Below are 26,654 nucleotides of genomic sequence, written 5' to 3'. Positions count from 1 at the left end.
AAAAATAAAATAAAAATAGAAAACCAAAAACCACCTTTGCAGTTGAGGTTGTTTATTTAACATCTTCACATTACAGTGTTGATTGATCATTGGACCATAAGTGCCGATCTCTTCATTGGGGATTTATAGTCAAAGGCCAGTAGTCAAATGGTTTAACAGGCACACATTAGAAAATGTGTGGAAATAAATTCTAATCTTGATAGTTGTGCTATAACTTGTTAGTGATTTTTCCGGCTAGTCAGGAATCGGCGAGAGGGCCAAGGACCGCCACCGCCTCGATTTCCACCAGACCGCCCTGAGGAGAGAAACACCACAGTTCAACCCAAATCGGTACAACTAAAAATAGAGTCCTGTTGGAGGGTGAAAATCAGTGTGTTATTCTGCTCAAGGGTACTTCAAGTACTCACTCGGGGGAGCGCTGCCACTTGATAGGCGGCTCTGGCAGGGAATTGGCTGCTGAAAACTGCAACAAAAAAAATTACAAAATCATAAATTCCAGAAACGCATGTCATTGTAATATTTTTTTCTGGTGATGACATTTGTTGCTAGGCGGAATTCAATCATAACTGCCTCCTTGGGCAGTGATAAAATTGCCATATACTAGCCACGCCCACTTCTGTTAAACAATAAACGGATGGCGCTTCTGCTGGTTATTCAGGGCTGCAGGAGGTCAGTGTAACGTGACCTCCTGCGAGTGTCGGCTTTCAGCCGGGTGGGCGCCGTAGCTTCCATTTCACGGGTAATCCATTCATACAGGACAGTGTGAGTGAGGGGCCTCGTGTATAGTAGGTGTCAGTCACAGAGGCGTCCACTCACATGTCTTGTACACTTCATTGACGCTGTTGAAGTCGTTAATGTCTGCAAGCAGCACAGTCGTCTTCACCACTGGAATAGACAGAAGGCCAAGTCACGATATTTGTTTCATAAAAGCAGGGGAGAAATATTAGTAGCAGGAGTAGTCGTGAGACGTCACCATTGCTGTAGTCGCAGCCAGACGCTTTCAGAATCTCCCCCATGTTGACCAAAGCCTGTGGAAGAACATCCATAACAAATAACATGAAGTCCGTCTGTTGGGTGTGTATTATATGATATGATATACTGCATGCTTCTTCACCTGTTTGGCCTGAGCCTGCACCCCTCCATCGACCAGCTGACCAGACGCCACGTCCATCCCCAGCTGACCAGAGATGTACAAGGTTCTGTCCACAAGCACCGCCTGACTGCAGAACACAGAGGAATCATTCTTTAGTCATTCCAGGTAAGAACATCCTTACATCGTCTGGCACATAGTTGTGCTGCGTGCAGTGGGGCTTTAAGGACCTGCAGTGACGTCACCAATATACGGAAGTGGCTTGCTACAAGCTTGCTCAATTGACAACTGAGCTAAAAGCAATTATTAGGGTAATATATATCAAATATCAATATCAAATATATATCAAATCATGTAACCAGCCCAACGATTAATAACCTAACGTTTGTTATTTTTGTCCAGCGGGATTTAAGGACCTGCAGTGACGTCACCAATATACGGAAGTGGCTTGCTACAAGCTTGCTCAATTGACAACTGAGCTAAAAGCAATTATTAGGGTAATATATATCAAATATCAAATATATATAAAATCATGTAACCAGCCCAACGATTAATAACCTAACGTTTGTTATTTTTGTTCAGCGGGATTTAAGGACCTGCAGTGACGTCACCAACATACGGAAGTGGCTCGCTACAAGCTTGCTTAATTGACAACTGAGCTAAAAGCAACTCGCGGTTAATTGTTAGGGTAATATATATCAAATCAACTCATATAACCAGCCCACTGATTAATAACCAAACGTTTGTTATTTTTGGACCTGTAGTGACGTCACCCATACAGGTAAATGCTGCGTCTGCAACAGGCTAAGCTAACGATTCCGAAGTAAAGCAACGTATTTACCCGCATAGAAGTTAGAGTTTATTGGCAGTTATGTAAGATAAAACGATAAGTCATTGACACTCTCAATATGTGTTTAATGTTTAGCATTAACCTCATGCTAATCTCTGTTATGTGATCACACAATTGTTTTCTACAGCGTCTCTAGTGGCGGCTAGGGTGAATTACAACTAAACAACATGAGTAAATCGTCAAGTGATGGCTAGTTTTAAAACTGTTTGTATGAGGTTGTCAACGTCGTAAAAAGGAGACCATTTGTATAAATTGTCCTTTCAAAGTCCTCGTGTAGGGCAACAATTGGCCGGACTCCGCCCACTGACTGCCGATTGGTTAAAACAGGAACTCCCCCTGAATATGTGCTGCTACATTATAAAACAATCCAACCTACCGTAGGTAATAGCACTGTGTAAATCTGTCCATTTCAATTAGTTTACCTGTATATTCCTTGCCTGACTGGCGCTTTGGCTGTGTACGTAATCTGCCGACGAATTGTTGCCATTCTGAATCACCAGTTGTTCGTCAAAAGAGTGTTTTGGACTTTGCTGCCTGTCTTCTAAAAGTCACTGCTTATATGAGGGGTCATTGTCCAGTGAGTAGACCCGCCTCTGCCATAACACGAGCAGACGATTCAAACAGTCCTTTTAACCCCGTTTTAATAATGTTTTTTGTTACCTGTATGGACCAATTGCCGCAGGTGCAGATGGGGTATTAATAATCTTTCTGTTGAGAGTAGACATCCTTCTGTTGTGTTATTCCGATGAAGTGAGAAAACGCTGCCTGCGGGCGAACTTGTAAATTGAGAGGAAAAGGAAGAAGTTTGTCCCGCGGTTTGGCTTGCAGGCGAGCATGGGGGACCATATAGTGAGTGTAAATATAGCGAGCTTCGTGAAGCGCCCCCCCCCCCCCCCCACCCAGAGGACACCATATAACGTTTTTCGTTATTATTTTACAAGTTGTTTTCGTGCTCTTATTGTCAAGAGAAACCACATTTCATCGAAAATCCGCAAGGTTATTACAACTATCACTTTAGATGACATTATCTTCCACACTGCAAGGGGACGTGCTATTGAGATCTCCTCTCATTCCATCTGGAAGTGGTAAGTTTTTGTCTCCTTTGTCCTCCTTCCCTACGCTGTTTGAAAGACTTAAAGGTTAGAATGACTAAATTGTACAGGCTAACTAGTTAGTTCGCCAGTTTTCTACCTGTCCTGTTTTGTCCCTGCAGGGATTCCGTAGCCTGAGCAATGTGATGTAAAAAAATAGTATTATTTCATGTATCCAGGACTCCACTAATACCACCATCTCCGTTTAAAAAGTAAAACACTATCTATGCTCTAACTACGAAAATATTCAATTTCTTAACATTGACTAATATTGTAGTGTCTATGCACTAGACAATAACCACAACGTGTAGAATGCTTATATATAATATACATTTTCAGTTTCAAAAATGCGTTTATAGGCAGTCAATGGGACGAAAATGGTCCTGAGGTTGAAGAGTGTAGACATTTAGGCAAATCTCCCACACTTTGCAATATATTTTCACACAATTAGGTCTTAAAACTGACTCATATAAGAATCAAAGTCGTAAAAATAGCAGAATGCACACGTTTCAAGTGTTAAGAGTCTCAAAGTGTCTTTCATGGTGTATAACACAATACACAAGTAAACAATTCACTGTGGTTGAGGTTAACTAAAAGTAACTTTTATTCTTTCATGCACTTTATACAAAATAAGGTAATAAATTAACCGGTTTCAACACAAGATGCTTAAATTCCACACTTCCTCGTATCATTTAGTGGTGAAATGAAAATACAATATCATGAATATTATAATAATGCTAACTTATGTCTTGTACTGTACAGTTAATTAATAAACGTCTGTGCAGGTAATAAAACGTCCTTCCAAACACATGCAAAGACTAAAAAAAAAAACAGCAAAAATGAAGCGGCATGTAGTTAACAAAGGTTACAAATATGAATCAACGTCTATCTCGTAAACCATTGTCAATGAAATGTTTTAAACAATAAATAAGTGTGAATGCTTGGATGCCGCCGCTGTGTCCTTATTAAGTTCAACAATGAGATGTGGTCCGGAAAACCGTTAAAACACAAAGAGGTGAGTAAGCCATGACGCCAGTGAAATGTGTACACAAGGATATTATTAAATAGTGGAACAGGTCTCGTCAAAGCCACTTGGTCTGCAGCGTGTGCTGATCCGCACCGCGTGTTCAACAATATTCACATGTAACAGTCGGTTGATTAAAGAAAAAAAAAAAAAGCCAAATGTCGACCGCATGTGGCGTTCAAGTCCCAGCAGTTTGCCTCCTTCGGGACATTCCAGTGCACTTTCACACCACAAAAAATGAACGAGCTGTGGAGCAACGTAACAGTTACTGTTAGACATTCTGTGTTTGTTTTTTTCATTGAAACTTTGGTATTAATTGAGAGTTAAATGTGATTATTTTGTGTGATTGGTGTTGGGGGGGCAAAGGCGCAGGGGCTTAAAAACGAGGGAATGGTGTTATGAGGCACGTGGATCGATGAGGTCTGGTCAAAGACCTTCGTGTGCAATCTTAAAAAGGTCAATCTGACATTAAACGTCCTGAATGCGTGGTCCACATGCTCATTCCAGCTCCATGTGGTGACTCCAATGATTTAAGGCATCATCACAATTTTTGATTGTCTTTGGTCATGGCTGAACTTGCTGCTCTTGGAGCAGCGACTTATGCGTCATATTTACACTCAATGCCAGCTGATGAAGAACAGAGGAGCAACATCCAGATGACAATGGAAGCAACCAAGGTGAGAATAGGAGTGAGTCACCCGGCTAAAGTTCTTCCCTCGGCCGACTTCAGACGGGAAAAACTCAAGCCTGGAGAAAGAAGGCTGCAGAGATGCATTGAAAGACGAAGGAGGCCCTCAGAAGTTCTGTTGCCGCCGCTTTTTGGCGTCCATGGCATCCAGGATGGGCTGCCTCTTGGCTGTGTAGCGCTGCCGCAGCTCCTCAATCTCCCGCTCCATCATGGGATCCAGGGCGCTCAGGCGCATCTGCAGCTCCTCAAAGTCCAGATTCTTCAACTGCAAACCAGAGAGAAAACCAGTAAATAGCAGACCAAAATCCTCTAGGCATTACGTGCTGTCATCAAAGTTCACAGCATGGGTGTAAAACCACTAAACTTTGTTGGAGGTGTGTAAGTGGAATAGGTGTGTCCCACTATGTGCATTAAATAGACGTTTTTATCTCTGGGAAAGAGCCCATGTCTCACATAAGGATTGCAAATAGCAGTTTTCCTTTAAGCGCTGAATGAACTCACAAAGTCAAAGTCGCCGTCCTGCGGCACCTTCCAGTTGTCGGGGAAGATGTTCTTGGACTGGATGTGGTACCCGGGCTGCTCCTGAGGCTGGTTGTGGTTGTAGTTCTCCTGCTGGTGCTGGTGCTGATGCTGCTGCTGGGCCGCCTTGTTGGAGTCCTGCTTGTCAAAGTAGTCCATGAAGGATGGACGTAAGGGCTGCTGCGGGGTGGCGTGCCCTGCGGAACCAAGAAAACTGGACTTTAACCTGCTCAGCCATTTTGTTCATTCCATCCTTTTGTTTTACTTTGGCAAACAGGCTAGCCTAGCATGATGCTGTTGTTAAATTGTGAGTGTAAGACATTTTTAGGGGTGTATCAGTTACTCGCGGGTGGACCACCTGCGAGTGGTCTTGGAGTTAGTTGTATAAAAGTACACAACAGTGCTTCTTGGAGCTAGCTGTGGACAAACACAGCCAATCGGCATTAAAGCTGGACACACAAAATGGCGTGTTTGCTTTTAAACAGTCTAGATTTTGTCCAGTACACTGTAGTGAGAGATCCGTCATGTGTTGGGTGTGTGAGCTCACTCCTCATGGATCTCTGGTCCTCCTCTTCCTCCTCCTCGTCGCTGTTGATGACCATGGTGCCCAGGTCCGACTCCAGCATGGTGTTGCCATGTTCGATCATCGTCTGCGCCCCGTCGCTCATGGTGCTGGTGGCTCGCATGGTGCCCGCGCCCTCTGAGCCAGACTTCACCATCGTGTGAGAGTCCACCTCAGTCTCCTCCTCCTGGAAGACACAAAAAGAAGAAGGATTTAGCCATTTTAGTATTAAAACAAAAAAAAGGGTGTACATACAGAGTTGTCATCCTCCTCCTCGAGCTCTCGCTGCTGCTCCTGCTGCCTCTTGGCCTTCATCTCCATGGCCTCAGTGATCAGGTCCCTCAGGATGGTGACTGGCTTGGCCTGGCTAATGAATGGATGCTGGGGATCCGCAAGAATATCAAGCGTCAAGCAAAGGTCTTCCTGTGTCTGTCTTCAAAAGGAGCCTGGTTTTATCACCTGTAAGAGCTGCGTGGCCGTCACTCTCTGTTCAGGATTCTTCACCAAACACTTCTTGACAAAGTCCGTGAAGTCGTCCGACCACAGCTCTGGTTTTCGGAATGTCGGTGGAGGGTTGGTGGGGATCATGAAGATGGCCTGATGGGGAAGAAAAGTAAACATGACACATCACATCTTCGTATAGTACTTAAAAAAAAAAAAGAATACTTGCTCTCATGGGATGGATGTCTGCATAAGGAGGCTTGCCCTCTGCCATCTCGATGGACGTGATGCCAAGGGACCAGATGTCGGCCACACAGTTGTAGCCGATCTCCTGGATCACCTCCGGGGCCATCCAGAAAGGGGTTCCAATCACGGTGTTCCTCTTTGCCATGGTGTCCTGCGGAGGTAAAACTGTTATCATTTGGGCCCCGCTCCAATGGAATATCACCATCCTTGAGCTCGGATCTTACCGTCAGCTGCCCGGCCACTCCAAAGTCAGCCAGCTTGGCGTGTCCCTCCGTGTTGAGGAGAATGTTTCCCGCCTTAATGTCCCGGTGGATCTTCCTCATGAAGTGAAGGTATTCCAGACCCTTCAGGGTTGATTTTAGAATGGTGGCGATCTCATCCTCTGTCAGCTGGAGGGGGGTAAATTATTTTTACACATGTATGTTATGAATAGCAAGAGTTTGGCCCTGTGAAAGATTATTTCTATTTCCATTCATTCCTATGGGAAAAAAAAACTGTTTCAAAATCCATGGTGTTGGCTAGGAGCACCCACCGTTTTGTTACGCAGCCTGATGATGTCCGAGACGGAGCCTGCCCCGCAGTACTCCATGACGATCCACAGGTCTGTGTTTTTGAAGTAGCTGCCGTAGTACTTCACTACATAAGGGCTGTGGGGAAAAGCAAATCCATACAATAGTTTAATCTAAAGTAAACTGACATGGATGTTTTTTTCCTGACCTGTCACACTGCTGCATGATGGAAATCTCCTTGATGATCTCTTGTAGATCCGACTCCACAGGAACCTGCTTGATGGCCACAACCTGTCCTGACTCCTTGTGGATGGCTTTGAACACGCTGCCATAAGAGCTAAACACACAGCACACGTCAATGAAAAGTGTCACATTTTATGCAGAGTCTAAATACTAAATAACTAAATAACGCTCACCCTTCACCCAGTTTTTCCAGAACGTCAAACACTTCCTCTGGTTGTTTGGTCAAACTGTCTTCACTGAGTTTTTTCAGCTTGCTGTTGGAATAAGACAAATGTAATGAAAACAACAGCGTGTAATCAGGTCTCATCACTGATCAGCAAAACTAAAGTGTTGTTTCCAGTTAGTCGCATACATGTAGCATACAGCTAAATGAAAGTTGCTCACTGCATATAACAATAATAAATCCTTATATGGTTTAATTATTTAACTACATAACCGGAAAGTGTTGGGAGAAGACCGGCGAAGCTAACTGGGGTTAGCATCATCACCGGTTAGCTTGGCAGCTACCGCCTGTGTTGGGGTTTTTAAACATATATACAAACAACAGCAGTCAAACCTTTTCGGGGCGGATGGATCCATGGTTTAAGAATGTCAAATTATACAAAAACACCCGCAATGGAATGATGTTTAGTTGCTTTATCTGCTATGATCACCGTGTGAACATTGTCGTCGTTGTTGTCAAAAAAAGTAGAGGCGAGCGAGAGGACTAGCAGTGTCTTCGTCAGGTGATAGACGTTTGTGGATTTTTTTTTTATTTTTATACCAGCGCGTCCCCTGCCGACTCGGAGTATAAAGGCATCTCATTCGGACCAATCATACATCATTTTACTTCGAGGTGCGTGCAATTACTCACTACGCATGTGCAATTCAGGAAGTAGCGTGTTTCTGACGAGAGTAGAGCAAAACAGCGAACTTGGTTTGTGAACACGGTGAGATTATTTGGTTACTTTAAACATTTGTACTATATACGCGTTACATTTGGTTATTCGTTATGTATTATACCTCTACAGCTGCGGCCCCCCACATTCATTGCGCCATGCTTTAGCCGTTATTATAGCCCACGTCATGCTATGTTGTGATGCTACATATCATTCTAATTGTGTCTTTTTAGTACACAAAATGGACCCACCGAGAGAAGTACAGCCGCCCAAGCAGCAGCCCATGTTCTACATATGTGGAGGTGATGCAACAATTCTTAATTATTCATGTTTCTTTTTTTTCATTTTTTTTACCGTATTATCCATGCTTTTTTGTCATATTGACCTGCAGAGTGCCACAAGGAAAACGAAATAAAAGCCCGTGATCCAATCCGGTGCAGGGAGTGCGGCTACAGGATCATGTACAAGAAGAGAACAAATAGATGTATCCTTTCACATTATTGCACTGGTAAGGCTATTCAGCTATTTTTTTGGAAGGAGCGAGGGGGGGGCACGTTTTCAGAAAGGTAAGGGACAATGAGAGTCATTTTCAATTAAGTCTTTCTTTAAGTATAAAAATAAGCAATAGCAATTGAAGTTGACAAGAAAAAAGAATACATGCCTTCACAGGAATTTGTATGCTTTTATGTATAACATGAGCTTCTTTCCTTGACCCTTCATGTCCAGTGGTTGTTTTTGATGCCCGATGATTGTTTTTGAGTTTGTGCTGTTTGTAGTTGACCCAGTGTGTTGTTTTATTAAAAGATGATTTTCACTTACCTTTTTTTGTGTGTTTTGAGTGTAAACTTACACACCCCCATTTGAAAATGGACAATTTTTCCATCCTCTTGGGGGAATGTTGGAAGATCTCATTGCCTATTTTTTTGTTGTGCACCATAAACGTGTTTTTTTTAATTCCATGATTTTTGATTGGTATACTTCCATTAGGTGGAGTGGTATATATTAAATTAGGTAAAAATGCACATGAATTATATTAATATGTTTGTTACATTAAAATATACGGCCAAAATCAAGTAGATGATGGCAATATCAGAAGACATTGTGTATGAATGCTTAAGAGCTGAAGAAAAAAAACGAATTGAGGTGGAAAGGCACAAATGTCGAAATGCAGAATAAATAAAAGTAAGCAGAAGAGCGTTGAAATGTAAACTGTATGAATACTAAGTGTTTTATATAAGTTTTTATGTATGAAAACAGCTAAAACTAATTTTAGCATGTAACACCTACCATGGTAGCACTAAGCTGCCTGCATTTGTTAATACTAGCAAAGAGATGGCAAAAATGCTACCATGCTAATGTCAGACTGCTAGTAATGCTAACTGCTAGCATGCTAACAGTAGCATGATAATGAATACCTAGCATGATAGCACTAATTTTTTATGAGTTTCTACTAAATGGCTGAAATGCTACTATGCTCATGATAACACACTAACATTAGCATCAAATATCTGTCTCTGTCTGTTCAAACTAATGCAAATGTAAAAAAAATGCCCATGTTGGCATGCTAGCGACTAAGTGTTTTTATGCATGAAAACAGCTAAAACAAATTTTAGCATGTAACACCTAGCATGGTAGCACTAAGCAGCCTGCATTTGTTAATATTAGCAAAGTGATGGCAAAAATGCTACCATGCTAATGTCAGGATGCTAGTAATGTTAACTGCTAGCATGCTAATAGTAGCATGATAATGAATACCTAGCATGATAGCACTAATTTTTCATGAATTTCTACTAAATGGCTCAAATGCTACTATGCTCATGTTAACACGCTAACATTAGCATCAAATATCTGTCTGTGTATGTTCAAACTAATGAAAATGTAAAAAAAATGGCCATGTTGGCATGCTAGCGACTAAGTGTTATATATAAGTTTCTATGTATGAAAACAGCTAAAGCTAATTAATGTTAGCGTGTAACACATGGTAGCACTAAGCTGCCTGCGTTTGTTAATACTAGCAAAGAGATGGCAAAAATGCTACCATGCTAATGTTAGGATGCTAGTTATGCTAACTTCTAGCATGATAACAGTAGCATGATAATGAATACCTAGCATGATAGCACTAATTATTCATGAATTTCTACTAAATGGCTCAAATGCTACTATGCTCATGTTAATGCACTAACATTAGCATCAAATATCTGTCTGTGTATGTTCAAACTAATAAAAATGCCCATGTTGGCATGCTAGCGACTAAGTGTTTTATGTAAGTTTCTATGTATGAAAACAGCTAAAGCTAATGTTAGCGTGTAACACCTAGCATGGTAGCACTAAGCTGCCTGCATTTGTTAATACTTAGAGATGGCAAAAATGCTACCATGCTAATGTCAGGATGCTAGTAATGCTAACTGCTAGCATGCTTGTTAGCATGATAGCTAAACGTATCAGGGATGCTAAATGTTGTGATTTAGTTGTGGATTTTGATTTCTATGACTATTATTCCGAGTTTGCATGTTCTCCCCGTGCATGCGTGGGTTTTCTCCGGGTACTCCGGTTTCCTCCCACATTCCAAAAACATGCTAGGTTAATTGGCCACTCCAAATTGTCCATAGGTATGAATGCGAGTGTGAATGGTTGTTTGTCTATATGTGCCCTGGGATTGGCTGGCGACCAGTCCAGGGTGTACCCCGCCTCTCGCCCGAAGACAGCTGGGATAGGCTCCAGCACCCCCCGCGACCCTCGTGAGGAAAAAGCGGTAGAAAATGAATGAATGAATGAATGACTATTATTCCCGAATAAGCTGAACCATTTGATGTTATAATAGCTTGAATCGATAACAAAAAATAATAATTAATATATAAAAGAATGGTGTAGAATTTTATACATAAGATTATGCATGACCAGAAGAATAAGGAATCTGATCTGTGCTCTTAATCTGAAGGCTTTGGCTGAGCTGCATGCAGCACTGCATAGCTGCTGCCCCTCCCCCACACAATGACGTACCATCCTGGGGGCGTGTCCTCAGAGAAACCCCCATCCAGATGGAGCTGCTGCGGCTTTGAGAGCAGGAGAGGGCGGCCGGTAGGGCGGAAGTGCCGGGACACACTGCGGAGCCAGTGCAGCCATGGGGAACGCTCAGGAGAAACCCCCCAGCGGTGGGGGAGGGGGATCCAGACCGGATCGGACTGCGGCGCAGACTGGGAGCGGACGCACGGCAGGGAAGGAGCCGGGGGCTACGGGCAAGGGAGCGGCCAATGGGACCGGGAGGTTCCCCGCCCGGGGGGCAGAGGAACCGGGCTGCCCCGCAGCGGACACCGCTTATCTGGACGCCCCTGCTGGGTCTCTACCCCCCCACCTGGCACGGATCAAGAACGAGGGCAACCACCTCTTCAAGCACGGCCAGTTTGGGGAAGCCTTGGACCAGTACAGCCAGGCTATTGAAGCTTGTGCTGAAGCAGGTGGGAGTTGGTTCGGCAACCTCAACAAACTACATGGGGGGTCAAACACGTGGATTTTTACAAAAAACACCCACCTCCTGTTTTAGGTTGATTAAGGACTCAAATGGTCTTCAGTGTTAACCAAAACGTACATTATATTTCTGAAAGACTGTTATTTCAGTTTAAGATCCAGGACTTACTCACCGATGTTTACAAAAACATTTGAGTAAGTTTACTTGGGTGTCTCTAATCACACAGGAGAGGTTCATTGAAGACCCCAAACACACAAACAATAGATTCATTGATCACTCGAAATTGTCTTCAAAGCTAAAAACAAAAACAAAAAGACTCTATTTGTCTATAATATTCACAAGAGAATTTACATTACATTGATTAGAACAGGGGCTGCACGGTGGTCGAGTGGTTAGCGCACAGACCTCACAGCTAGGAGACCAAGTTTCAATCCCACCCTCGGCCGCCTCTGTGTGGAGTTTGCATGTTCTCCCCGTGCATGCGTGGGTTTTCTCCGGGTACTCCGGTTTCCTCCCACATTCCAAAAAAAACATGCTAGGTTAATTAGCCACTCCAAATTGTCCATAGGTATGAATGTGAGTGTGAATGGTTGTTTGTCTATATGTGCCCTGTGATTGGCTGGCCACCAGTCCAGGGTGGACCCCGCCGCTTTACCCCGAAGACAGCTGGGATAGGCTCCAGCACCCCTGCGACCCTCGTGAGGAAAAGCGGTAGAAAATGAATGATTAGACCAGGGGTTCTTAAACTTTTTGACATTGAGGCCCGATTTTTTTTTCATTAAATATTAACACTGTATAGATTTAATTGATCTAATTAATTTGTTTTCAATAATAAATCAAATCCACTCACAGTTTAACAAGCTAACAAGCTAAAACCAGATGTGTCTCTTCCTACATTTACAAAGCCGAATTTGATGAAGTCAGGATTGTACTTTAGTCTTTATAATTTAGTCTTTTGGCGACATTTTTGTCTTCATTTTTTTGTTTGAAAAAAAATGTTTTGCTGGTTTTAGTTAAACGTCTTCTTTTGATCTTCTGTGAGCTTGTTTAAACAACTGAGCGTCTAATGCAGGGGTCAGCAACCGGTGGCTCCAGAGCCACATGTGGCCCTTCAGCCTCTTTGTTGTCGCTCCTTTTGCAAAGCAGTCTTTGTAATGAGTTTAAAAAAATCCAACTTTGTGTGAGACCATGAATGCATCCGGGCTGAGTTCTGACTGGTGATTGGATGAGCAGACAGGATGCTGTTGGCTTCTCTCGCTTTCCCAGAGCTATTTCACATTTAAAATAAATTTTATTTCTATTTTAAATTCTATTCTCTTGCTAACCAAGATGATAGCATGCTAACCCTACTGGTTGGCACACATTCTTCTATTCTCTTGCTAACCAAGATGATAGCATGCTAACCCTACTGGTTGGCACACATTCTTCTATTCTCTTGCTAACAAGATGATAGCATGCTAACCCTACTGGTTGGCGTCCCTTACACATTCTTCTATTCGCTTGCTAACCAAGATGATAGCATGCTAACCCTACTGGTTGGCGTCCCTTACACATTCTTCTATTCTCTTGCTAACCAAGATGATAGCATGCTAACCCTACTGGTTGGCACACATTCTTCTATTCTCTTGCTAACCAAGATGATAGCATGCTAACCCTACTGGTTGGCACACATTCTTCTATTCTCTTGCTAACAAGATGATAGCATGCTAACCCTACTGGTTGGCGTCCCTTACACATTCTTTTATTCTCTTGCTAACCAAGATGATAGCATGCTAACCCTACTGGTTGGCGTCCCTTACACATTCTTCTATTCTCTTGCTAACAAGATGATAGCATGCTAACCCTACTGGTTGGCGTCCCTTACACATTCTTCTATTCTCTTGCTAACCAAGATGATAGCATGCTAACCCTACTGGATGGCGTCCCTTACACATTCTTCTATTCGCTTGCTAACCAAGATGATAGCATGCTAACCCTACGTCCCTTACACATTCTTCTATTCTCTTGCTAACCAAGATGATAGCATGCTAACCCTACTGGTTGGCGTCCCTTACACATTCTTCTATTCTCTTGCTAACCAAGATGATAGCATGCTAACCCTACTGGTTGGCGTCCCTTACACATTCTTCTATTCGCTTGCTAACCAAGATGATAGCATGCTAACCCTACTGGTTGGCGTCCCTTACACATTCTTCTATTCGCTTGCTAACCAAGATGATAGCATGCTAACCCTACTGGTTGGCACACATTCTTCTATTCTCTTGCTAACAAGATGATAGCATGCTAACCCTACTGGTTGGCGTCCCTTACACATTCTTTTATTCTCTTGCTAACCAAGATGATAGCATGCTAACCCTACTGGTTGGCGTCCCTTACACATTCTTCTATTCGCTTGCTAACCAAGATGATAGCATGCTAACCCTACTGGTTGGCGTCCCTTACACATTCTTCTATTCTCTTGCTAACCAAGATGATAGCATGCTAACCCTACTGGTTGGCACACATTCTTCTATTCTCTTGCTAACAAGATGATAGCATGCTAACCCTACTGGTTGGCGTCCCTTACACATTCTTCTATTCTCTTGCTAACCAAGATGATAGCATGCTAACCCTACCGGATGGCGTCCCTTACACATTCTTCTATTCGCTTGCTAACCAAGATGATAGCATGCTAACCCTACGTCCCTTACACATTCTTCTATTCTCTTGCTAACCAAGATGATAGCATGCTAACCCTACTGGTTGGCGTCCCTTACACATTCTTCTATTCGCTTGCTAACCAAGATGATAGCATGCTAACCCTACGTCCCTTACACATTCTTCTATTCGCTTGCTAACCAAGATGATAGCATGCTAACCCTACTAGTTGGCGTCCCTTACACATTCTTCTATTCGCTTGCTAACCAAGATGATAGCATGCTAACCCTACTAGTTGGCGTCCCTTACACATTCTTCTATTCGCTTGCTAACCAAGATGATAGCATGCTAACCCTACTGGTTGGCGTCCCTTACACATTCTTCTATTCTCTTGCTAACCAAGATGATAGCATGCTAACCCTACGTCCCTTACACATTCTTCTATTCGCTTGCTAACCAAGATGATAGCATGCTAACCCTACTAGTTGGCGTCCCTTACACATTCTTCTATTCGCTTGCTAACCAAGATGATAGCATGCTAACCCTACTAGTTGGCGTCCCTTACACATTCTTCTATTCGCTTGCTAACCAAGATGATAGCATGCTAACCCTACTAGTTGGCGTCCCTTACACATTCTTCTATTCGCTTGCTAACCAAGATGATAGCATGCTAACCCTACTGGTTACACGTCTTGCAGGCATCAGCAGTCCAGAGGACCTGTGCATCCTCTACTCCAACAGAGCCGCCTGCTACTTCAAGGATGGCAACAGCACCGACTGCATCCAGGACTGCACCAAGTACGAGTGGGAGCCAAGGGCGAAGCGCCCGAGTCAACGTGAGCGATTCACTCCAATGTGTCTCCCTGATCCTCTTAGGGCCTTGGATCTGCTGCCGTACTCCTTGAAGCCCCTGCTGCGCAGAGCCATGGCCTATGAGTCACTGGAGCGCTACAGGAAGGCCTACGTGGATTATAAGACCGTGCTGCAGATAGACGCCGGGGTGCAGGCCGCCCAGGACAGCGTGCACAGGTCAGGACTTGGCGGCGTGAAAGGTGTGAATCGACTTAAGTCTCGTGTGCGCCCCATCCAGGATCACCCAGATGCTCATCGAGCAGGACGGGCCAAGTTGGAGGGACAAGCTGCCCGAGATTCCCGCGGTGCCGCTGTCCGTGCAGCAGCGACATCGAGAGACGCCCGTCAGCGTGGAGCAGGCCCGGGCGCGAGCGGCCAGGGCGGCGCAGGAAGAAGGTTGCTGACATCACACTCATGCGTTAATACACAGTTAATACGCAGTTAATATGCAGTTAATACAGTTAATACACGACACAAGGCAGTCAGTGAGTAAAACGCTAAGCAGATGTAAAGTAAGTGTGTGTGTGTCTGTGTGTGTGTGTGTTATCAATAATGCAAAGAGAAAAGAGCCGCATAGTGTTGTCGTAATGGAACAATCCAGGTCAAGTTTCTTGCAGATTGTCACATGACTCGTCTCCCGTCTGAGCACCAGACATTTATTATTATTGTTATTATTATTATTGCTGTCGTCCATTGACCTTTTTTTCTACAGTCAGACGAAAAGAGGCCCGAGTCAGTCTCCTCAAACAGGAAGGCAACGACTTGGTCAAGAGGTGTCACTTCCACGACGCTCTGCACAAATACTCGGAATGTATCGCCATCAGAGGAGACGAATGCGCCCTCTACACAAACAGGTACGCCCAAAAAAGCCAAAGTAGCTTCAAATGGAACATAACAACAAAAAACCTAAAAGGTTCTCTCTATTTCATCTTGCAGAGCCATTTGTCTTCTGAAGCTGAGTCGCTTCGAGGAGGCCAAACAGGACTGCGACGCAGCTCTCCTCCTGGAGCCCACCAACAAAAAAGCCTTCTACAGACGAGCGCTGGCTCATAAGGGACTCCAGGTAAAGCTCCCACACCTCATCCACACTCCATGCTTTTACATGATCTCCATTCGTCACCCAGGACTACCTATCGGCCAGCAGTGACCTCCAGGAGGTCCTACAGCTGGATCCCAATGTCAGAGAGGCTGAGGAGGAGCTTCTGGTGGTGACTGGCCTGCTGAGACAGAGCCTCATGGAGGGCGGCGCCCACACAGCCAGGGTAAGACCTCTGCCAAGGAATTTGTCTTCAACCCTGATCCTTTTTTTTTTTTTTTTTAAACCCATATCAGACTCTTCAGGTGTGATGGATCCTCGAGGAGAATTTTGGAGATGGTAGCTTTGCGGTGGAACGTTCCAATCCCTTCTTCCAAGGTCAAATGCAAAAAGAAAAACGTGGTCTGATTGTGCCTTACTGAGATTTCGGCCACTTATGATGCAGTAGGCCAACTTGTGGAGAAGGTGCATGTTAGAGGAAACGCAGCGTAAATTCTGACTCCAAAATGATTGCATAGAAAGTAGCCCGTCCATCGGCCATCTGCCACAGCAGTGATCATCTCCTAAAGGTGGCTTGACCGACGACATCGACGGCTATGTGCACATTTCATCAACCACACAGACTTCATTTGAAAACTTTATTATTTAAAAGATATGCATTTAGATGCACGTTACAAAGCCAATAATTAGTAAATATATGCTTTTTTTTTGTATGACCAAGTTATAAAATGGGGGAAAAAAAAGCCTGGCACCAGTCTTTAAGAATGATGATATAAGACTAATTAAAAAAACAAACAAAAAAAACATCCCTCATAACGTCTTTTGTGACCTAGTTAGAAAATAAAAAAAGGCCATGGTATATGCAAGTCTACGTCTGGTACCTTGAAATAAAAAAAAATCCTCTTGTAGCATTCAGAGGCTTAACAGCTTTCATTTGGAGCATCAATAATAGGAAAACCTTGCAAAGTGATTTTCCCAAAAGGCACTTAGGAGGGGCAAACAATTATAACATTTCAAGCAAAATGGGTATAACAGTAAAAGAAGGAGTGAAGTTTGGACTAAAGGGAATAAAACCTAAAAAAAAGATGCCACTTTTGCATGTTTGTTTGTGGCTGCTACACTGCTTGTTTCAAAATGTCACTTTGGTCAGTCCAAGACGATTAAAAGAAAGACTTGAGAAGCAACGCATGTGCTTTCTTCAATGTTTTTTTTTTTGCATAGGTTCAAACCGCAAATTAATTTTAGCTGACCCATTTTGTCTGGCTTGTTAAAAAAAACGCAACATTTTTAATGAAAATAAAAGGCTACACCACAGATCTTGGAGGCCTTGTGATGTTTGATTAAAAAAACAAAACTTTGGACCCAACACAGGGCTGCAACATAAAAAAAAAAAAAACTTTCCCAAAATGGAAAATAACAGTAAGCAGGACACCAACAAGTAATAGGAGCAAAATACAAGGTAAATAACCACCGTCTGTTTGAGTTTCGCTTCAAACGTGCTCAACAGCTAAAGTGTGTTACTGAATGGTCCCTAAAAATGGCGGCACGGTGGCAGACGCAGCGATGGAGATGAAAAAAAACCTATTATGTCAAAATGAACCTGCCCACGTACATTCAAGTCGACCTCCGTAAAAGACCTTGATGCTCTAGTTCCACGCTGCGAAACATCTCGCCAGTCTGACCACATGGACTCCCATTGCCGACTCAGTAAACCATAACCCCCAGTCCACGCCGACATTCTCCTTCCTGTCCTTCCTGTGAAACAGCCAATAGGACGTAACCAGACTCCCACTTAAGACAGACGTTATCGGTGAGTAAGTTTAGATGTCAGTTTGTATGCAGCGCCTCCTTGTGGGGCTCACAGGCAGTGTGGCGGCGTCATGAGTGGTTCCGCTGAGGTCCCCCTGGGGGTTGGCGGCGTCGCATGCACCCTCTTCGGTGATGAAGAGAACCGCCCCACCTTCCTTGGGGGAGGCGGGCGGCGATGTGGACACGAGGCAGTGGCTGAAGGCAGAGTGGCTCCTTTGAGGCGGGAGGTGCTCCAGGCGGTCGTGCTCCACCTCGGGCATGGGCGTGACGACAGCGGGCTCGGCCAATGCGACCGAGGTGGCGGCGCGGGTCTCCGGTCTAGGGGTTTCCGGGTCGGAGTAGCTGAGCTCCGACGACAAATGGCTGCAGTGCGAGTCGGCCACCGACGGCAGGCTGCCACTCAGCGAGGGCGAATCGAACTCTGAGGAGTTGGTGCTGCGGCGCTCCAGCAGCTGAGCATCTGCGTCTCCCCGTGTGTGCTTCACTTTGGATTCCGCTTTGCCGCTGGCGCGCTTCCACAGCTTCCCTTTGCTCTTCTTGCACGCCGACGCGGCGGGCTCCTTTGACCACGGCGATGGTGGGCGGACGTGGCCGGCGGTCGCCCCTTTGAGGCCCGCCGTGCCGCTGCTGCAGCTGGCTTCGTCCAGGCTGCTGCTGGCGCTGCAGTGTCTCACCTTCCCCTCTTTGGACTCCACGTCTGCTTGGACTTCCAGACTGTTGTCTCTGTACGGCACACAGTTGCAGGTTTGACTCCTCACCGGTCACAAATCACATGACCCTCACATTCTACCAAGGCATCAATGAGTGCTGACCTTTCCAGAGGCATGTAGGCACTGAGGATGGAACCAGCCATGGCTTTGGTGCTGGCGTTGTCGCTGATGGTCCCGAGGCTCACGGTGGCCGACTCGCCGCTCAGACTGCAGCGCTCCTTCTGGACGTCAGCCTGCACTTCCATCCTGGAAAGATGCCGCAGGTCATCTAACCGCCGAACGGCGTGGTCCGCCGCCACAAATCACAGAAGGTACCGTTGAGAATGAATACCTGTTGTAGCAGCTACCGGATAGGCTGCCGGTGATGCTGGCGCCGGCGAGGGCCGTCGTGCTGGCGTTGTCGCTCATGTTGTCCCGTTGGGCCGAACTGACGCCGCAGCGCTCCATGTGGCTGCCGCTCACGCTGAGGCTTAGGCCCGTCAGGCCGCCGACGCTGGCGCCGTCGCCCAGGCTGGGGTTGTTGAGCCTGGTCTCGGCCACTGAGGTGGTATCTGGCCGGGGACGGTGTTTTAGAGACTTACCGAGGAAGCAGACCTTTATTGTCGCTTACCTGTGGCTGCGGCGCCGGCGCCCATGTTGTCGTTCTCGTCGTCGAACTCGATGCGCACCCCTTTGCCGTTGCCCGCTGACACGCCGCAGCCGCCGCTCCGGCACAGGGAGATGGGCACCACTCCGTAGACGTACGCCAGCATGATAGGGACACCGATGCCTGGTTACACAGCATTACAACGTGCACACAGTGACTTCCTGTTCAGTGCAAAGCAAGCTTCAAAATAATAGCGTGGCAGTATTAACATAGATTCCACCACAGCATCTGACAAAATACATGATTCATTGTTGAAACTACCGCTCCAACTCTGCTGGATGAGAGTAATGTTTCCTGGTAGACTATGATCCGATTCGTCAAAACATAAAAACATTGAGACATTAGCTTACATGACATTACCTTAACACTGCATCAACTCATTATGTCAGCATGGCATGTCCCACATGATAGAAGGAAGAAAGTTATTCTCCCATTCCGAGTGGAAATGGTAAGTTTTTGGCTTCTTAAGTTGAAAAGAAATAAATTGGAAGCTAGCTGGTTAGCTCGCCCGCTAGTGGCCGACTCGAGTCCTAAGAGTTCTAATATATAATATAATATAATATAATATATATATATATATATATATATATAAATAAACAATTAAAAGAGGCGTCTGCGTATTTTGAAAAGCGCTATACAAATAAAATGTATTATTATTATTATTATTAATATAGTATTTGTTTGTTTCTTTCGGCTTTTTCCCGATTTCGGAGTCGCCACAGCATAATGTGTTGTAAACAATCAATAATAAGGAGTGTAAAAGTGATTATAGGGGTGTTATTTCATGTCTACAGGGCTCTAATTTTGAAACTCACTCTAACTAAACTCTGACTCTCTGACTCTGAAAATATTAAATTTCTTAACATTGAATCATACATTGCAAAAATTCATTTATCACAGTCAGGTCTGGAACCAATTAACCACTATGGAAGAGGGACAGCGCTATAAACACAAAAATGGAAAAACCATGTCAACAAACAAATGCAATGGTTGCTTTCATGCATGTTGACATAACACAATGGAAAGCCAAACTAAAACAGGTTCCACCGCATAATGGCCATATTTCCCGGTAGGCGAGTAAAAGGCAAGTTCCTTACCGACAGTGACGGCGGCCACTGCCGGAGACACGATGACGGATAGCGTCACCCCGCCCGCGATGACCAGGTTCCTCTTGTGCTTGGAGATGTCTTTGCCCTCATATCGATTATGGATCTGGTGGAAAGGGAAAGCGCGTCACGACTGACAGAAGTTGATACGTAGCGGCTGGCGAGCGTACGGCCTCACCTTCCTGCCCACGTAAACTGGGATGCCGATGATCATCGCGGGGAAGGCGATTCCTGCGATGAGTGCAATCCCCACAGGCGCGCCCACTAAGGTGCCGAGCTGCCACAGGATCTTCTTCTTTCTGCTCCAGGGCTTCTTCCCCCAGAAGGTGCAGCCTGACGGGCTGGGGGGGTGGGGGGGGGGGGTATTTAATACTGGCACACCCTTTTCAAACTAAATAAGCAGCGGGTGCAGAAAAGCAGCTTACCTCAGATAGTGCAGGTCAGAGATCTCCTTCATGCAGAGCCAGCAGAACTCGCAGCCGCAGACGGCGCAGGTCATGTGATTACAGCTCCCGTCATTCATCTTGATGATGCAGGCGGCGCAGCGGGGGCACGGCTTGATGTCGTCACCTTTTGGACGCATTGAGCCGCTTCATGACATGCAATCGGTGTATTTGCTGGTGTTTTTTGTGGTTACCCGCGGCGCCGCTCTCTTGGCTGTAGCTGAGGGACGAGGACCTGAAGCTGCGCAGGCGGAAGTGCTGGGCCCGCTGCTGCCGTGCCGTGTCACACGTCTGGTTGGGGTGCCACAGCTGCTTGCAGTGGTAGCAGAACTCCGTACCGCAGCCTTCACGGCCACACGTGATTTTCGGGCAGCTGGCACAGCCGAACGCGATGACGGCATATCTGTGGACAGGAAAATATGAGTGTTTACTGGATGCAGTTGCTCAGGGCAACACTAGAGGGCAGCAGAAGAGAAGGCCAGTCATAGTGTAGAGAAAATGGAACTACACTGGAAGCCAAAAACTGCAGCCACTCTGGGTTCTTCTTATGGAGACCACCAGAAGGCTGAACTGACAGCGTTCCTAATCGACTCCAGTTGATGACTAGCAGCAATAACAAAAAGCAAGATCACCCAACTGTGGCGAGTGCTGACGCAAAGCCGTCAAAAGAGGCATTATTGCAACAGACAGGCTCGCCAGAGATGTCGCAACAAAAGGGAGAGGCCGCAGTGGGAAAGAAAGCATTCGGCAATCAATCAGGGCTGAACTAAGCGAGAGGAAGTCCTACTCCATGACACAGGACACAACTCCACACTACGGGGGAAGGTGCTCAGCTCCAAATCCAACACTGTTAGCAAACTGTCAAACCTCTGCCAGATGTACACAAACAAAACCCGCGCCTGACCCTCAACCACACCTCCATGTGGAAGATGCTGAAGGACTGGTCAACAAGACTCGTCCTCGCTCTGACGGCCGCATGTCTCCCAGAGGCGGGACCGACCGGAGGAAGACCATGTACTGGACAGCTTGTCGTGTTTATTACTCCTCCACTGTCTGTGGCCCTTCAGTCACACAGCACAGAATGGAATGGCTCATGCTATTTATACTTCATCAGCCCAGACGCCTCAGAGGCTCGGGTCTTGGGGTAGAGCGCTCTCTCCACAAGAAGTTATCTGAGTTGAGTGGTCGCGGAGTTTGATTGGCTCTTCCGCTTCAGGCCTAGGTTGCCAGCTAAACAGGCAGCTGTAGAAATAAAACAAAAAACGAAAAGCATTGAAGAATCCATGAAAATGTAGTTTCTTACCCACAGTCAGGGGCGGGGCACCATCGGCAGTCGGGCTCGGCCACCAGCCACCGCCTGAGCATGAACTCCTCGTACTTCTCCATGAGGGCGCGGTCTCCTAGGATCATGCTGATGTCGTGGGGGTTGAAGCGCTCCGAGCACTCGGGGCAGCAGATGTTGACCCGAGACTCGGAGATCTCGATGCGCAGGTACTGGCGCAGGCAGTCCACGCAGGAGCGGTGGTGGCAGGTCATGATGTCCGGGAAGCGGTCGCGATCGCGGCGCAGCAGGCACAGCGGGCACTCCAGCAGCTCCGACGACGTGGACCCCGCCACAGAGGATGCCGACACGGCCCCCGGGACGGAGTGGGCTGACGTTCTATCCGCCAAAGTCTCCGACGGGACATTGTCCACGCTGACTGAGCCGTCTGGTCCGGATCCGCCGGGCGCGGCTCTGGACTTGCGCTTGGGGTCACGGTCAGCCCGACGTCGCCTGCCGAAGAGCGCTTGGAGGGACAGGCGGCGCTTTTTGGGGGTCTTCCTGACCGAGGGCAGGCTGACTGAGGAGGCCGCCGAGTTGAGGTCTCGCTCCGAGCCTGGACTCCCATGATGCTGCTGGTGCAGGGTGCTCATCACGCAGGACTTGGTGTGTAGGACGGCCACGGATCACCACGTCGGCGGGGAGAAGGAAGTGAACAGCAAGTTTGGGCTGGACTCATGTAAACAAAAACATAACGGCTGGGAAATGATGAAAAAAACCTGAGGAGGAAAGAAGAACATTTTTGAAGACTGTTTTGTTTACTGCTGAATTACGCTGGATCCAGGGTGCATTCAGGGCACTTTTCCGCTTCGACAAAAGCAGCTCCAATTGGCCTGGAGCACTTCCTCATTCTTCTGCGACACACTACCAAACTACTTAAGTGACTGACAGATGTTGGATGCGAACTAAAAATAACCCAAACGGGAAAAGGCGGTTCTTATTCCAGACAAATCCGAGCTGTGGCAAAAGCAACAACACAAGAGACGCTTGAAACCTGTTCTCAGGCTGATAACATTTCACTCCGCAAGATAGCAACAGATACATTAAATACTTGGATGACGCGCTACCATTTGTGAGCGACACTATCGTCAAGGAAACGGCCATTGTGTAGCAAACAGGCAATCGTTCAGCAGCTCAACTACAATCCCAAGGTGTAACCGAGCTGGAAAAGCCTGCACAAAGAGAGCTAGTGGGACTTTCCATGCCAGCGTGCGTGTGTGTGTGTGTGTGTGTGTGTGTGTGTGTGTGTGTACATTCCCACGTGCATGCAGTATATTCCAAGTTTTATCAGCGCTTAAACTGGGCTGGCGTCCCAATTCCTGAAAACCGCCCCCGGGGGCAGAGAAAGCCCGCTGCGGCAGCACAAATGGCTTCCAACCTTTACGTCAGCTGACGATTCGTCATGTCTGCCACAGTGAGACCACTGTTTCCCCTACCAGTAGATCCGAGGGGGCGCCCTGTCCCCCTTTGAGTGAGCGTGCTGCTGGTTTTGACCATGTCGATGATTTTAAACATCAGGTTTATCATATAAGCTATAACTGGTGTGGAGCGATGGCGTTGTCGCATGCAGGAGCAGTTGCATGAATGATACGACACGTCTTCGCGGGTTTTGACTTTCCATATTATTTTGAGCTTTTCTATTAGTTTTCTTTCAGAAAACCAGAGTGGAACAATTGCATTCATCATTCGTTCTTTCCAAATAAAACACAATGTTACCATAAAACCGGCAGGGATTAATCACATGACACGTGATTAATGCGTGATGGGTTTTGGTGGTCAATATACGAGTCTGTTGATAAAATGTGACAATTAGCATATATAACAGTCAGGACACACCGCAAAGGACAAACTAGGGAACTACTGTATATACATGTAATAGCTGTTTCATATTCTCCATTTACACGCCATAAGCCGTAAATAAACTAGAACCCTCTCCGATGAGATGTGCCATTTTGTGAATATTTCCTCATGACAGCGTCCTAAGTAAACAGAGGTGCGGTCACCCAAATACCACCCGTCACTCCGCCACTGACTGTAGAGCGGCTCGTGAACACTAAAACACGCAAGAGGCAGGATCAGGGCAGCCACATAAAAAGGGTAATCAAGTGAAATGAGTGCATATTCTTGGATCAGAGTGTGACGTCGCCTCAGTGAGCGCAGAGAAACAATAATAGATTGTTTGAAGTGAGCTTATTTTTGGTGCGGGATACTGAAATTTCCCATGGAACACATGCGCCACAGCCCACATTCATCCATCAAATGACAATTTTCCAAAAGGTCGCCACTTAAGTCACGGACTCGTGATGATTATGAAACATGTCCGCACACAGGCTCCCAAAACCTCGGTGGAGATGACATAAGCTTCCTGCAATTTTGCCTGCTTTTCTTCCCAGACTTTTTCCAAAGTAGCCCCTCAACGCTGGGAATGTTGCAAAATGTTCATCACGTACGCTGATGTCCGGCGACATTCCAGTCAAAAGGACAGACTTCCTGATTGCGACAATGCGCCCAGCGGCTATGACCGCGCTGGGCCCGGCTCGCGCCAGAGGAGGTAGCGTTGCTTTTTATAACCGCTTGATGGCTGATTGTTGCTATGATTGTTGTACTGTCCGCAACGGGCTTTCCTGTACTGTAAACTGACACTGGGGGAAGTCAGTTATTGTTAGACGGCTCATCAGGTGAAGCCCGCCTGATGTCAGATGGATCTCTATTTACAGCTCAAGACCCTGTCAAAATATTACAAGCTCAACACAGTTTAGACTCAGCTTTTCTTGTTACTTTTCACACCATAGCGTCACAGTTCGGATGCTCCGATCGATCGGCCATCGATTGGAAGAGACTTCTTATCCGAAACATGAACTTGCGTGAATCTCGCGTGACATCTTGAGTGTGAAAACACTATCGATCAAATGGCAGCTTATATCACCATACTGTATCAACATCCAAAGTACATCAAATTGCTTTTGTCCAGATGTTCAAACAATATAGCTCATTTGAAAATGGATCTTTAGGGGCTGGATAAGACTCCAGGGAGGATTCATTTAGCACAGAGCCAATAAAAGTCCCAAAAGTAAATAAGGAAGGACTGTGCTCTGCAATTGATGTGTTATCTTTACTGGAAAACACAGCTGACGGCACCATAAAATAAACATTGTAGAGCGCTTCCATTGAACAACACAAAATCCAATAGTTGGAATTTAAAAACAATAATGTTTGTTGTTGTGGCTATTTGGGAACGTTAGCCACACGCGAAAATCAAAACTAGATATGCAAAGCAGAATGTTTACTTTTATGGATTGCAAACTGTGCTTCAGTCTGGCCCCACGCTATTACCAGCCGAGCCGGTTTTTACTTTTGACTCATTTATTAGATCCAATTTCTAGATGACCATGTGATGGAAACAGAAAACGAAAGGAACAAAAATGGCCTATCAGGACATCCCTATCAGAACCCAAACATGCCAAAATATGGACATTTACAGCTATGGCACATTTTAATATTTTGATTTGGAACACCGATTATTAGTCATCATGTTTGCCTTGAGTTTACAACGGAGCCGTGACACCAAAAATAGCGAGTTTTGACGACGACCCTGGCGTTACACGTCCTCAATCGACGCTGAAATCCCTCGTATGACGGTATAAAGGTGGTGCACGTCGGTAATAGAACAAGGAGCGTCCGTGTGAGACAATGTTTACAGTTGGGGAGGAATTAATCACCAGAACGTGTTGACATTTGTTCAGGCTAGCCACTGTTAGCCTGCTAGCTGCCTAGCAGCAGTAAGCTAACGTCCAACTTTAACCGTCCAACTATTGCTGCTCTGGCTGGCTTCTTGGAAGTGGTTTTACGCTTTTTAAAAATTTGGTCTATTAAATCACATCGTGATCTTTGTGTAACTTTACCCGAAAGAAAGATGGGGAAGTTATCGAGCGAATTCTCGAAATGGGAGATATTTACAAGCTAATCTTCAAAACTGAGAGCTCCGCCATCGCCTCAAAGAGACAGGAAGTTGCAGCGTTGGGTTCGAAAAATATTTAAATATATCAAGGCGACCACTTAAGCGATCGCTCTTAACTTACCGTTCGATTCCTTGAAGGGATTGTTTAGCTTGAACGTCGGTCTGCTGTCTCCATGTGACAATACACCGCAGTTGTTAAAAGGAAAATGTTACAGAAAAAAAACTTGTGCTGAACAACCAGGGTACGTCCCCTGGATGAGTCAAGTTACGGAAAGCAAGAGCTTGCACATCCGGTTGGAAAATGTTGCATTTCACAATAAACCCCTGTCGTGCCTTTCAAATCCAATACAAAGTGCTTAAGTAGCATGTATGAACAATTAAAATGAGTTTTATACATGTTTAATTGTTAAGTTTCCATCACTTGATATATTTAAATTTTAGAACAGAATTTTCTTGTACTTGCTTAAGCATAATTCTAACATTTTCCAGTGTGACCACTGTTACGGTTGTCCAAAGTGCGACCCGAGGG

General features: G+C 45.6%; 5 protein-coding genes across 7 annotated transcripts; 2 read left to right on the top strand and 3 right to left on the bottom strand.

The window, feature by feature from the left end:
- Positions 1-35: 35 nt before the first annotated feature.
- Positions 36-2,767, bottom strand: LOC131101877 (2-iminobutanoate/2-iminopropanoate deaminase-like). 2 transcript variants are annotated; one of them, XM_058047268.1, is made up of 7 exons: positions 2,601-2,744; positions 2,363-2,533; positions 1,115-1,220; positions 974-1,028; positions 817-885; positions 408-463; positions 36-295 (listed from the first exon to the last, which is right to left on the bottom strand). In XM_058047268.1, exons 2-7 carry the CDS (start codon positions 2,425-2,427, stop codon positions 239-241), a joined length of 408 nt encoding a protein of 135 aa, XP_057903251.1. In that variant the 5' UTR covers positions 2,428-2,533; positions 2,601-2,744; the 3' UTR covers positions 36-238. The 2 variants fall into 2 exon arrangements, with proteins under 2 accessions (XP_057903251.1, XP_057903250.1); XM_058047267.1 differs by lacking the exon at positions 2,363-2,533 and having other exon boundaries at positions 2,601-2,767.
- polr2k (RNA polymerase II, I and III subunit K) lies at positions 2,031-9,659 on the top strand. 2 transcript variants are annotated; one of them, XM_058047269.1, is made up of 4 exons: positions 2,031-3,025; positions 8,375-8,443; positions 8,533-8,625; positions 8,868-9,659. In XM_058047269.1, the coding sequence occupies exons 1-4, from the start codon at positions 2,959-2,961 to the stop codon at positions 8,888-8,890; spliced, it is 252 nt and encodes an 83-aa protein (XP_057903252.1). In that variant the 5' UTR covers positions 2,031-2,958; the 3' UTR covers positions 8,891-9,659. The 2 variants fall into 2 exon arrangements, with proteins under 2 accessions (XP_057903252.1, XP_057903253.1); XM_058047270.1 differs by lacking the exon at positions 2,031-3,025 and adding an exon at positions 6,157-8,192 and having other exon boundaries at positions 8,868-9,648.
- Positions 3,607-8,008, bottom strand: stk3 (serine/threonine kinase 3 (STE20 homolog, yeast)). Its single transcript, XM_058047266.1, has 11 exons — positions 7,820-8,008; positions 7,437-7,517; positions 7,229-7,357; positions 7,044-7,158; positions 6,736-6,900; positions 6,495-6,662; positions 6,284-6,421; positions 6,080-6,205; positions 5,810-6,011; positions 5,245-5,459; positions 3,607-5,008 (listed from the first exon to the last, which is right to left on the bottom strand). Exons 1-11 carry the CDS (start codon positions 7,840-7,842, stop codon positions 4,850-4,852), a joined length of 1,521 nt encoding a protein of 506 aa, XP_057903249.1. The 5' UTR covers positions 7,843-8,008; the 3' UTR covers positions 3,607-4,849.
- Positions 9,660-11,163: 1,504 nt separating the features above from the next.
- On the top strand, positions 11,164-18,307 carry spag1a (sperm associated antigen 1a). Its single transcript, XM_058047334.1, has 8 exons — positions 11,164-11,596; positions 14,943-15,042; positions 15,121-15,273; positions 15,335-15,492; positions 15,809-15,950; positions 16,033-16,159; positions 16,221-16,358; positions 16,429-18,307. Exons 1-8 carry the CDS (start codon positions 11,263-11,265, stop codon positions 16,441-16,443), a joined length of 1,167 nt encoding a protein of 388 aa, XP_057903317.1. The 5' UTR covers positions 11,164-11,262; the 3' UTR covers positions 16,444-18,307.
- rnf19a (ring finger protein 19A, RBR E3 ubiquitin protein ligase) lies at positions 16,757-26,392 on the bottom strand. Its single transcript, XM_058047333.1, has 10 exons — positions 26,247-26,392; positions 22,150-22,886; positions 21,041-21,249; positions 20,829-20,973; positions 20,582-20,744; positions 20,395-20,509; positions 19,262-19,420; positions 18,983-19,202; positions 18,754-18,897; positions 16,757-18,664 (listed from the first exon to the last, which is right to left on the bottom strand). The coding sequence occupies exons 2-10, from the start codon at positions 22,758-22,760 to the stop codon at positions 17,953-17,955; spliced, it is 2,478 nt and encodes an 825-aa protein (XP_057903316.1). The 5' UTR covers positions 22,761-22,886; positions 26,247-26,392; the 3' UTR covers positions 16,757-17,952.
- Positions 26,393-26,654: the final 262 nt, after the last annotated feature.

This window comes from Doryrhamphus excisus, chromosome 14, assembly GCF_030265055.1.
Source record: "Doryrhamphus excisus isolate RoL2022-K1 chromosome 14, RoL_Dexc_1.0, whole genome shotgun sequence".
In the NCBI taxonomy this organism is placed as follows: domain Eukaryota; kingdom Metazoa; phylum Chordata; class Actinopteri; order Syngnathiformes; family Syngnathidae; genus Doryrhamphus; species Doryrhamphus excisus.
The sequence above is the reverse complement of the archived record's forward strand: the minus strand, read 5'-3'. Positions and strand labels throughout refer to the sequence as shown.

Coding starts and splice junctions, on each gene's coding strand:
- polr2k (XM_058047269.1), top strand. CDS start 2,959: ATGACATTATCTTCCACACTGCAAGGGGACGTGCTATTGAGATCTCCT. Junction 8,444..8,532: donor CATGTTCTACATATGTGGAG/GTGATGCAACAA, acceptor ATTGACCTGCAG/AGTGCCACAAGGAAAACGAA. Junction 8,626..8,867: donor CAAGAAGAGAACAAATAGAT/GTATCCTTTCAC, acceptor CTTCATGTCCAG/TGGTTGTTTTTGATGCCCGA.
- spag1a (XM_058047334.1), top strand. CDS start 11,263: ATGGGGAACGCTCAGGAGAAACCCCCCAGCGGTGGGGGAGGGGGATCC. Junction 11,597..14,942: donor TGAAGCTTGTGCTGAAGCAG/GTGGGAGTTGGT, acceptor CACGTCTTGCAG/GCATCAGCAGTCCAGAGGAC. Junction 15,951..16,032: donor TGCGCCCTCTACACAAACAG/GTACGCCCAAAA, acceptor TTCATCTTGCAG/AGCCATTTGTCTTCTGAAGC.
- LOC131101877 (XM_058047267.1), bottom strand. CDS start 2,665: ATGTCTACTCTCAACAGAAAGATTATTAATACCCCATCTGCACCTGCG. Junction 1,221..2,600: donor GCGGCAATTGGTCCATACAG/GTAACAAAAAAC, acceptor TGTGTTCTGCAG/TCAGGCGGTGCTTGTGGACA. Junction 464..816: donor CAATGAAGTGTACAAGACAT/GTGAGTGGACGC, acceptor TTTTTGTTGCAG/TTTTCAGCAGCCAATTCCCT.
- rnf19a (XM_058047333.1), bottom strand. CDS start 22,760: ATGAGCACCCTGCACCAGCAGCATCATGGGAGTCCAGGCTCGGAGCGA. Junction 20,510..20,581: donor CAGTTTACGTGGGCAGGAAG/GTGAGGCCGTAC, acceptor CCTTTCCACCAG/ATCCATAATCGATATGAGGG. Junction 19,203..19,261: donor CGCCGGCGCCGCAGCCACAG/GTAAGCGACAAT, acceptor GTCCCCGGCCAG/ATACCACCTCAGTGGCCGAG.
- stk3 (XM_058047266.1), bottom strand. CDS start 7,842: ATGGATCCATCCGCCCCGAAAAG. Junction 6,663..6,735: donor GAGTGGCCGGGCAGCTGACG/GTAAGATCCGAG, acceptor TTACCTCCGCAG/GACACCATGGCAAAGAGGAA. Junction 5,460..5,809: donor GGACCAGAGATCCATGAGGA/GTGAGCTCACAC, acceptor TTGGTTCCGCAG/GGCACGCCACCCCGCAGCAG.